General features: G+C 48.6%; 1 protein-coding gene across 2 annotated transcripts in view; it reads right to left on the bottom strand.

Moving 5' to 3' along the window:
• Positions 1-2,466: 2,466 nt before the first annotated feature.
• The window catches only part of KLHL22 (kelch like family member 22), a 41,386-nt gene continuing 32,098 nt past the window's right edge, over positions 2,467-11,754 (bottom strand). For both annotated transcript variants that reach the window (XM_012776629.3, XM_075996775.1), the window contains exons 6-7: positions 6,317-6,550; positions 2,467-3,444 (exon numbers count right to left, since the gene is read on the bottom strand). In XM_012776629.3, the coding sequence (XP_012632083.1) occupies positions 3,079-3,444; positions 6,317-6,550 (600 nt within the window). In that variant the 3' untranslated portion in view covers positions 2,467-3,078. The remainder of the gene's footprint in view (positions 3,445-6,316; positions 6,551-11,754) is intronic.

Below are 11,754 nucleotides of genomic sequence, written 5' to 3'. Positions count from 1 at the left end.
GACAGGAGCCACTGAAAGGCTTCCAAAGCCATGGGCATCACCAGGCTGGCAGGGAAGAGGGTGGGATGGAGAGAACAGGGTGGGAGCTTGTGCCGTGCTGGTGCAGAGGGAGGTGAGGTGGGCTGGAAGGGAAGTTGAACTAGTGTGGTCGCAAATGCAAACACTTCTTAGGGACAAGTAAACAGGCCAACCACCTCTGGGCAGATCAGCCTGGACACAGCCCTGACCCCAGCAGTGCCCTCCCAATGCTGGAGGCCCCTCCCACAGAGGCTCCCAATGGCCGTGACCAACAGAGGCCAGCAGAGGTCCCTGTGGCAAATGTCTGTCCCAGCCCAGCTCCAGGATTTAGAAGCACTGACCCCCTGGGCTGGAGGGGGACACTCACCTGAGCTGACCCAAGTGCATGAACAGGTGCCTCAAGCTCCACCATCTTCTTTCCCCTTCCCCTAGAAGTCCCCCACCCCACCCCTACAGGAAGGGCACCACCTGCATGATGGCCCACCATACCCACCACTGGGACCTCTGAAATGTCTCAAATCTCTACCCACCCATCTGTGTGCCACTCGGGCTTTCCAAACTCACACCTGTGTGCCACTTGGGCTTTCCAACCTCACACCTGGCTGCCCCACTGCCCTCGGGAACAGGACCATCTCCAGCTGCATCTCACTCTCACCCTGTGCACACGTCCCATCCCTCAAGGTAGATGGCAACGTTGGGTGTCATGGGAGGACCCTCATCTGTCCCAGCCACTGCCACAGCCCTAGTGGGAGACTGAGAAGCTCGGGGGATAGAAGGGTGGTGCATGTGGCACCAGGTGCGCCCAGGGTGAAGGGTGGGTTCACAGGCTCCCATACGACTGACCCCAGGAGGCAAACTGCAGGGGCCAAGCCCTGCCACTAGTTCTGGCGGGGATGGCTGCCTGAGGGAGGTGGGCCTCAAAGGGTGAGGAGGATTTTGCATGACAGCAGGGCCTGAGAGGCACCACGGGGGAGCGCCTGGCTGGGGTGCCTCAGCCCAGGGCGAGGAGGTGGTGTGGCCATGTAAGCCGGGCTGGGGCTGAGGCTGTGTCCAGCTCCCGGGCCCCTCCCTGGGCTGTGCAGGACCTCAGTGGGCCCTTCCCGTCCCCTGCAGACCAGAGGGCTCCTGCAAGCTAGTGGCTGGGCCTGGTGGCTTGGGCAGGGAGACGGTGCCAGCAAGCTCGGGACATACTGGAGAGAGTGGTGGGGCATTTCTGGTGTTCCTCCCTTCCAGAAAGCTTTGGGGTCTGCAGGAACTAGCTGCAGAGACACAGGAAGTGCTGGGCCTGAGACCCAGAGTGGGGTTCCCACTTTGAGCCCATGTTCTCTCTGGGGAGATGACACTGGAGGGTGTGGCCATGCTGCTCCACTGGAACCGACCCACCGAGGGTTGACAATGGGCCTGCTGCCTGAGGTGATGTCGCATTTCCTCAGGGTGCCCAGGACAGTGAGGAAGGTCACACACATGGTTGAGAGGAACACAACTCCGAGGGCCTCACCTCTACCCCACAGTCCCTGGAGTATCCTGATGGGAAAGCCCAGAGCGACGATGGCCTGCTCTCCCCATCCCGTCCTCCCATCAAGGAGCACTACTGCCCCTGCCCTCCTCCCTTCCATGACAGGGTGCCACCAAAACGACGGGGGTTGTCTCCACATCCCACCCAGTCGCCTAGGGGAGGACGGGGCCTCAGGAAGTTCCCGCCCTGTGGGGTTGCTCCCTGCAGGAGACCCACAGGCAGAGTCTGAGGGTGCAGACCCCACGTCAGACAGGAGGGGCAGGTGTTCAGGTGGAAAGAAGCTTCCTGCGGCCTGGCAGTGTGGTGAGGTTGGTGTGGACCCCCTGCGTATCCGTGTGGGGCGCAGGCTACGTCTGGTAGCCCCAGGAGTGTGGAAAAAACACTGGTAAAGGTGGACAGGGTAGGGTCCCATCTGCTGTGCCAGTGTGGGCCTTGAGACAGGTGCCTAAAAGGTCACCTGATAAGCCTGTAGGAAATGCAGGTCAGAGGGCACAGGTAGCAGGGCCACCCTTCCCTCGAGGCCTGTGTCTCACACGCCCCTCCCCTGACACCATCTCCCCTCCCCTGGAAGCCAAGACTCCCAGTCCCTGACACTCATGCTGGCGATTTACTTGGGGCCGAGAAATTTCTAACTGGAGCTGGACTGAAAATTCAACAGCTGCTTTGGTTGGGGGAGAATTCCACACCAAAGCAGATGCTCAAACAGACTGGGTGACCCCCTGTCACCAGACTTGGTGGCTTCCAGGTCTCCTGGTGACTTGGGGAGTTTACTGTTCTTCGCTCCCGGGCAGGGTCGTGGCCTGCCGGTACCATTCAGCCCTGGCCTTGCCTCCCACACCACAGCCTGTCCTTCGCGGCAGCTGTGACCCCAGACACCTGCACTTCTTGGGGACCTGCTGTGTAGAGAGCAACTGAGGCTGTGGCCACAGGAAAACAGTTAACACCTTTTGTAAGATGCTTTATTTCATTTATCAAGATCATGGAGTCGGAAAAACCCAGCGGTATGGGGTCTTGGTCTTTTTATCACTAGAACAGTTCCAGGCAAGTTTATGTATCTTTGCTCCCTGCTGCCCCCGAGGGGAGCCCTCAACCTCTCAAGCCCCAGCTGCTCACCCAGCCCCACCCCATTCAGAAAGAGGGATGTGACCTGCCTCAGGCCTCCAAGCCAGGGCTGCCAGTTCCCAGGTCCCTTTGGGGAAGGGACCTCCTCAGCCCTCCAGGGAGGAAGAGAAGGCTGAGCCAGCTGGTGACCTGTGAGCCCTCTTAGGGCTCACTAAGCAGGGCGGGGCCTGGTCAACTCCTTCAAGGACCAAAGCCTTTCAGGAGGATTTTCCACTGTAATGTAATCCACAGCTACAATCTGCCTGGGCCCTGCAGACACCCGCGGCCTAGGGGCTTGTGTGAAGAAAGGGGAAGGGGCCAGCCAGCCATGAGTGCCAGGGCAGGGCCCCTGCCCCAAAGTAAAGTGCTCCAGCCTAGGCCACGGGGGCTTCACGGCCATGGCAGCCCTACCACCCTTCCCTCTGACACCAGGCACTGGAAGCCTAGTCCTCACTGGAGTTGTCAAACTCCTCCCAGTCAGACACACTCATCACCTCGGAGGCGAAGTCTGGGTCAGCCTGGCTGCGGTCAGGGGTCCCTCGGGGCGGCTCGAGCAGCAGGGAGCGGGGCAGGGTGAGCACGCAGGCTGCCAGGCCTGAGATGGAGTTGTCCAGCTGGGGCCCCTCTTCCCAACAGTCCTTCTCCACGTCGTAGATGTGCACGTAGCCTGTGCGGCTGCCGCGGTTGTGAGAGCGGCCACCCAGCACGTAGATCCTGTTGTCCAGAACAGCAATGCCAGGCTCGCCGTGCCCAGCTGGGAGTGGGCAGACAGATGACCACTGCCCGGATGTGCAGCTGTAGCAGGCCACCTGCAAAGCCAAGGCCAGAGTAAAGCCCAGTACCTGCTGGGAAGGGGCAGCCAGCTGACCAGGGTGGCCTTGGTCCCCCACCACTTTCTGATAGGCTGCCCCCCACCCAACGCCGGAAGCATAGTGCAGGGCTAGCTTGGAACTCTTTGCCCATGGGCGGGGCTGATGCTGTATTACCCAGAGATGAACTGGTCTGCAGCAGACCAGCCTCTGGCCCCCATGTCCCCCATCAGCATGAGGCCGTTTCCATGCTCTGGGGGTACTGCCTCTCTCCCCTCCACAAGACCGAAGGTTCCTGAGGACGTGGGCCCCACTGAAATGTCTTTAGCTCCCCACAGCACCCAACTCCAGGGTGGGGGTGGGGTAGGCAGAAGGTGTTAGTAGTTCTCTCGTTTTCACAATTATCCAAAACAGTAAAAAAAAAACATGGAAAAATGTTCAACTTACTAGTAATCCAAGAAATGTAAAACCAAAATGCTAGGGACAAATTTTCAACTATTAACTTAGCAACCACTGGGAGAAGAAAAATCACAAAGCCCAGTGCTGGTGGAAGTGTGGTAAAGCTATAGTACTGTGTACCTGACAGATCAGGACAGGAATTTGGCAACGTGTATTAAGAGCCACAAAAATCTTGTCTTGTTGACTGATTAATCACTTTTGGTTCTCCAGCTGTGGTAGGCAGAATAACAGCCCCGAGACATCCAGGCTCTAATCTCTGGCACCCCCAAACAGGTTACTTTACTGGCAAAAGTGACTTCGGAGATGGGATTAATGGGACAGACCCTGGGGTGGGGCTGTTATCCTGGATGGATATCCAGGTGGACCTACCCACTCCCATAAGCCCTCAAAGTGGAAGGCAAAAGCCAGACAGAGGGAAAGTGGTAGCCTCCAGAAGCTGGGAAGGGCCTTCAGCTGACAGACAGCAAGGAAACAGGCCGCAATCCCACAACCATTAGGGAGTGAATTCTGCCATCAACCTGAGGGAACCAGGACAGATCCCCCCAGGGCTCTACAAAGGAAGGATGCCCTGATGACAACTTGATTTTAGCGTGGCGAGATCCATGTTGGCTAACATGTGATCTATAGAATTGTAAGAGTAAGTTCATGCTGTTCAAGTCACAAAGCTCGTGATGACTGGTTACAGCAGCCTGGAGGTTCTCACCACCCCAGATCGCCAAGCCCCACCCCCCAGAGCTTCGGAAGCAGGTGGGGCCTGAGAACCTGCATTTGTAACACAGGGTTCCCAGGTGACGTGGGTGCTGCTAGTCTGGGGACCACGCTTTGCGAATCACTGCATGAACCAAAGGAAATAATCCAAAATACCTGAAAAGCTCTGCAAAGCAAATATTACTTATCATCTTATTTGGAATAAATAAAACTTAGACCAAGCAAAATGAAGCATCAGTCTGATGGAATACTCCTCAGCCATGGGGGGGGGGGGGCAGGGAGAGTTGTGAAGATCAAGTGTTACACTAGAAGACTGTGGCTCACATCTATAATCCCAACACTTAATGGAGGCATAGGTGAGAGCATCGCCTGAGGCCAGGAGTTCAACACCAGCCTGGGCAACAGCAAGACCCTTGTCTCTACAAAAAAATTAAAAAAAAAAAAAAAAAAAAGGAAAATGTCCAGGACAGACATCGGTTGAACAGAATGTGATGATGCTTTTTGATAATTAGGCAGAAAACATGCAAAGGTAAAAAGATTGTAAAATAGTGCTGCAGGGGCCCAAATATGAGTGATTTTCCTCACCTTCATCTATATTTTAGAGGCTCTGCAATGTGGTTATATGAACTTTATAACAAATGTCTGTAATTTAAAAAAAGGCACCAGTGAAACTATTCTATGTGATACTATTATGGTGGATCAATGTCATTATTCATTTGTCCAAACACACAGAATATGCAATACCAAGAGTGAGCCTAGGCCGGGCGTGGTGGCTCACACCTGTAATCCTAGCACTCTGGGAGGCCGAGGCGGGTGGATAGCTGCTCAAGGTCAGGGGTTCAAAACCAGCCTGAGCGAGACCCCATCTCTACCAAATATAGAAAGAAATTAATTGACCAATTAAAAATATATATGCCAAAAAAAATTAGCCAGACATGGTGGTTCATGCCTGTAGTCCCAGCTACTTGGGAGGCTGAGGCAGAAGGATCACTTGAGCCCAGGAGATTGAGGTTGCCATGAGCTAGGCTGACGCCACGGCACTCACTCTAGCCTGGACAACAGCATGAGACTCTGTCTCAAAAAAAAAAAAAAAAAAAAAAAAAAGAGTGAGTCTAACATGGGTGGTGACGTGTCAATGCAGGTTCATCAGCTGTAACACACATATCCCTTGGAGCTGGATGTAGAGGTGCAGGGAAACTCTCCGTACCTTCCACTTAGGTTCACTGTACCTTGCTGTGAACCTAAAACTGCTCTAAAAAGTAAAGTCTATTTTTAAAAAACTCTGCAATTAAAATTTCCATCAAAAACAGGGGCTGGGCATGGTGGCTCACACCTGTTATCCTAGCACTCTAAGAGGTCAAGGCGGAAGGATCGCTTGAGGTCACAAGTTCGAGACTAGCCTGAGCAAGAGCGAAACCCTGTCTCTACTAAAAAAATAGAAAGAAATTGGCCAACTAAAAATATATAGAAAAAATTAGCCGGGCATGGTGGCGCATGCCTGTAGTCCCAGCTACTTGGGAGGCTGAGGCAGCAGGATTGCTTGAGCCCAGGAGATTGAGGTTGCTGTGAGCGAGGCTGACGCCATGGCACTCTAGCCCAGGCAACAGAGCAAGACTCTGTCTCAAACAAAACAAAACAAAACAAAACAAAACAAGCTGGGAGGGATGAGAATGATGATATGTGTGGGCAGCCCTGGCCAACTCACCTGGTGCACATCCCTCCTGTAGCCAGCGTCATTGTTGCTGCCCCCAATCACATACAGCTTGTCGAGGAGGGTTGCCATGCCGTGCCAGGCACGCCGCACAGGCCCATCAGCCAGGTTGTGCCAGGTGTTGCTGCCTGGGTCATAGCAGTGTGTCTCTTTCAGGTAGTCCTCCCCTCTGCGGCCGCAGGTGACATACATCTTCCCCTCCAGTGTCGCGCCTGCATGGGCATACACCTGTGTGGAGACACCAAGAGAACTGAGGCAAGAAGGCAGTGAGGAAGGGCAGCCAGGCAGCCTCTGCTAAGGCCACTCACCGCCCCACACCTGCCTGACATTCCTGACAATGCTTCAAGTCTTCACTACTTCCCACTTCCTCCTCACATGGTGACAAGAATGCTCCCTAGATTCTTGCTGGACATACTGTCCCTAGTCATTGACCTCTGACCTCTTCCCAATAGGGGATGAATCTACAGACCTAGAGATCAAAGGCAATCTTTGTCCCTCCTTTGCCCCTAAAGGGAATATGTGCATGGGGGAATGCGAAGAAAACCAAAGCATCCTTTTCAGAGCCAGCCAGGCAGGAGGCCACAGCACTCTGGGACCACTGTCACCCTTTGTAACCTCCAACCTCCCTTATTCTCACTGGTCAGGCAGTCCTCTAGGCCTGCTGTCCCTGCTTTCAAAATTTGTTTGCAAACAGTATCTACTGACACAAAACTCATGATGTGGGGAGGAAAAGGGTGAGTAGAAAACACAAAAACACTGCCACTTTAGTGACAGTGTGTGGGGGAGGAGAATATACACTGCTCTTGATGGTGGTCCTCAACTGTCTGTAGGCCGTCTACACCCCCTCTGGCAGCTTTCTCTGCAGGGCCCAGCCGTACACCTGTCACACCAGCCCTGTATCTCCAGGACCCATCCATTCATACCCAGTAGGCCACAGAAGGCCCCAAGGCAAGGCTTGGGTATGTGGGGGGAGAGGAGCCTTTCACGGTGTGGAGGCTCCAGAGCTATGTCACCAGGTCAGTCGCTAACACTGAGGCTGTGTGGGTGGCACAAGAGGCTAGGGAGGAGAAGAGGGCAGCAGCCAGGCAGGATACACACCGAGTATTTGGGTCTTCTCTCATTGATGGCAGTGGTCTGGGGAAGCATTTTCCTTTATAATTAAACTTTTCATTGTGAGGTAAGTGTAGTTGAAAGAAATAATACAGAAATCTTATGTGTTCTTTGTGCAGTTTCCCCCAATGGCAAGAGCTTATATAGTTATATCACAATATCATGATGCTGACATTGACACTGACAAAGCCACAGAACATTTCAATCACCACTAGGAGCCCTGGGTTGTCCTTTTGGAGTCATACTCACTAACCTCCCTGCCCCAACCTCCCTCCTTAAACCTTGGCAATCACCAATCTCTTCTACATTTCTACAACTGCATCATTTCAAGAGTGCTATATGAATGAAATCAGTACATAACCTTTGAGACTGGCTTTCTGCCCAAATCCAGGTTCTTCCAAGTTGCTGCATATGCAGGTTGCATACGTCCAAAACCAGAATCTTTTTGAACCACCAACATGGCAAAGAAAATGCTCATTGGAGCATTTCAAATTTTTGGATTAGGAATTCTGAATTGGTAAATATAATGGAAATATTCCAAAATCTGAAACTCAAAACATTTCTCCTCTCTAGCATTTTGGGTAAGGGATACTCAACCTGTACCAATGGCTGGTTACTTTTTATTGCTGAGTAGTATTCCATGTGTACTGACCACAGCTTGTTTAACCATTCATCTGCTGAAGGCCATCTGATTTGTTTCCAATTTCTGGCTATTACCAATAAAACTGCCATTAATATTCATGTACAGGGAAGCTTTCATCTCTCTGGAATAAATACCCAAAATGGTAACTACTGGGTCACATGTAGTTGGAAGAAAGTGCCAAACTCTTTTCCAGAGTGGCTGTATCATTTTACATTCCCACCAGCAATGCAGCATGAGTGATCAGTGTCCTTGCAGATTCACCAGCATTTGGTGTTGTCACTACTTTTTTTTTAGCCATTCTCATAGGTAGTTCTCTAGCTGTGGCTTTAACTTGCACTTCTCTAAGGGCCAGTGATGTTCACATCTTCTCATGTGTTTATCTGCTATCTGTAGATCCTCCTCAGTGAAATGTCTCTTCAAGTCTTTTGCCCTCTTTATAATGGGATTAATATTTGTATGTGTTTTACTGATGAATTTTAAGAGTTCTTTATATATTAGATACCTGTACTAGTCTTTTGTTAGATATGTGGCTTGCAAATATTTTCTCTCACTCTATAGTTTCTTTTTATCCTTTTAACAGGGTCTTTCTCAGAACAAAAATTTTTAATACTAATGTGGTCCAACCTACCAATTTTTCTTTTTAATGGCTTGTGCTTTGGGGGACAAGCCTAAGAACCCTTTGCCTTAGTCCTAGATCCTGAAATTTTTCTTCTTTTATTTTTTAAGAGACAGGGTCTCACTCTGTTGCCCAGGCTAGAGTGTAATGGCATGATCATAGCTCACTGCAGCCTGGAACTCCAGGGCTCAAGCAATCCTCCTGCCTTGGCTTCTCAAGTAGCTAGTACACCACCACATCTAGCTAATTTTTAAGTTTTCTTGTAGAGACAGGGTCTCGCTATGTTGCCCAGGCTAGTCTCAAACTCCTGGCCTCAAGCGACCCTCCCACCTCTGCCTCCCAAAGTGCTGGGATTATAGGGATTAGCCACCATGCCCAGTCCTATTATTTCTTTCATCAGCATTTTATTGTATTCAGCATACCACTCTTGCGTTTTGTTAGATTTATATCTAAGCATCTCAATTATTTGAGCTATTTTATTTTATTTTTGAGACAGAGTCTCGCTTTGTTGCCCAGGCTAGAGTGAGTGCCGTGGCGTCAGCCTAGCTCACAGCAACCTCAAACTCCTGGGCTCAAGCAATTCTCCTGCCTCAGCCTCCCGAGTAGCTGGGACTACAGGCATGAGCCACCATGCCCGGCTAATGTTTTCTATATGTATTAGTTGGCCAATTAATTTCTTTCTATTTATAGTAGAGATGGGGCTTTGCTCTTGCTCAGGCTGGTTTCGAACTCCTGACCTCGAGCAATCCGCCCACCTTGGTCTCCTAGAGTGCTAGGATTACAGGCGTGAGCCACCGCGCCCGGCCACCTGAGCAATTTTAAATTGTATTGTATTTTAATTTCAGTGCCAATGTGTTCATTGTTAGCACATACAATATGTGATATATATTATTTATGTATATAGAAATATAATTTTTGTATGTTTATCTTGTATCCTATGATCTTGCTGAACTCACTTTACTAGTACTAGGACTTTTTTTTTTTTTTTTGGTTGATTCCTCTAGATTTTTGACAATTATGTCATCTGAAAATAGGGTCAGTTTTATTGCTTCCTTTTTAATTTGCCTGCCCTTGTTTTCTTTTCTTGCCTTATTTCATTGGCTAGAACTTCCAGTACTATGTCAAATAAGAGTAGTAAGAGCAGATCCTTGCCTTGTTCTCAATCTTAGGGAGAAAGTATTTGATTTAGTCTTTCATCATTAAGTATAGAGTTAGCTTTAGGTTTTTTGTAGATGCTCTTTATCAAGTTGAGGAAATTCCTATTAATTTTTGAGACTTTGGTCATGAATAGATACCAAATATTACCAAATGTTTTTTCTGCATTGCGTGACATGAGCATATGATTTTTCTTCTTCAGCCTATTAATATGGTGGGTTACACTGATTGAATTTCAAATACTGAAACCAGCCTTGCATCTCTACAATCTATCCCATTTGGTCATGATGCTTTGTTTTTGCTAATTCTGTTTGCTAATATTTGTTAAGGATATAACAAGGATATGTCTATATTTATGAGGGACTTGTAATGTTTTGGGCACTGTCTGGTTTTGATATCAGAGTAATATTAACTTCCTATGATGAATTGGGAAGTATTTCTTCCTTTTATTTTCTGGAAAAAATTATGCAGAATTTGTGTTAACTTCTTTAAATATTTGGTAGAACTTTCCAGTAAAACCATCAGGGCCTGGACATCACATTACATTTTGGGAAGTTCAATTTCCTTAATAAGTATAGAGCTATTCAAAATGATTTTCTTTTTTTTTTTTGTATTGAGTGAGTTATGGTAGGTTGGGTTTTTTAAAGAATTGGTTCACTATATCTAAGTTGTCAAATTTATGCTATAGAATTGTTCATACTACCCCAATATCCCTTTCATGTCTGCAGGGTTTGTAGTGATGTCTCCTGTTCCATTCCTGATATTTTTTAATGGTATCTTTTCTTTTTCGTCAGTCTTGCCAGAGGTTAGTCAATTTTATTCATCTTTTGAAAGAACCAGTTCTTTGTTTCATTTTTTCTATTTTGTTTGTCTGCTTTCAATTTCATTGGTTTTCACTCCTTATTATTTCTTTTTTCTGCTTGCTTTGGGTTTATTTTCCTTTTTTCTTCTAGGTTTTTGGGGTGGGAGCTTATATTATTGATTTGAGACCTTCCATCTTCTGTAACATATGCTTTTACACTACAAAGTCCCTCTTACTACAGCTTTAGCTGTGCCCTACAAATTATGACATGTTGTTTTTATTTTGATTCAGTTCAAGGTATTTTTATAATTCCCTTTTGACCCATGGACTGTTCAGAAGTGTGTTGTTTAGTTTTCAAGTGTTTGGAGATTTTCCTGTTATCTTTCTGCTAGGGATTTCTAGTTTCAGTCCATTTTGATCAGAGAACACATCATACGATTTCAACTTTTATTAAAGTTTGTTTCCCATTGGAGTTTCCAGGTGATAACCTCTTTAGTTCCAAGTCTGAGATAGGTAAGTTAAAAAGGAAACCCAAGGAACACACTACTGTGTTGTTCTTCAGGTCCCAAGCCCTCTAGCTGCTCTACCTTCTTCTCTCAACCTTTCAGGGTCTTATATTTGTTTTACTAAGAATGCCCAGAGTTTTCAGTTGTATTTATCAGGAGGGACAGGGAAGAATGTATCTATTCTACCTTCTTGGAAGCACAAGTTCTCTGAGGAAGTTTTTAAGTGAGAAGAGAAGGGACTCCCTGTAGAGACCTCCTTTCTGTCATCTGGAAGGACAAGAAGGCAACACTCAACTTTGGGCCAAACAGAGGAAGAGCCTATGACCAGAGGACTCTGCTTGATGCTATAGCAGGGAGCTCACAGCCTGTGGAGGCATGTCAGTGACCAGTTCTTAATGACACATTGGTGGGGTCAAACATGGTGGTTCATGCCTGTAACCCCAGCAATTTGGGAGGCCTAGGTGGGAGGATTGCTTGAGGCCAAGAGTTGAAGACCAGCCTGGGCAAACAGAGAAACCCCATCTCTATAATTATTTTTTATTTATTTATTTTTTTTGAGACAAGAGTCTCACTCTGTTGCCCGGGCTAGAGTGCTGCGGG

This window comes from Microcebus murinus, chromosome 22 (genome assembly GCF_040939455.1).
Source record: "Microcebus murinus isolate Inina chromosome 22, M.murinus_Inina_mat1.0, whole genome shotgun sequence".
NCBI classification, from domain to species: Eukaryota; Metazoa; Chordata; class Mammalia; order Primates; family Cheirogaleidae; genus Microcebus; species Microcebus murinus.
This window is presented reverse-complemented; position numbering and strand designations above follow the sequence as displayed.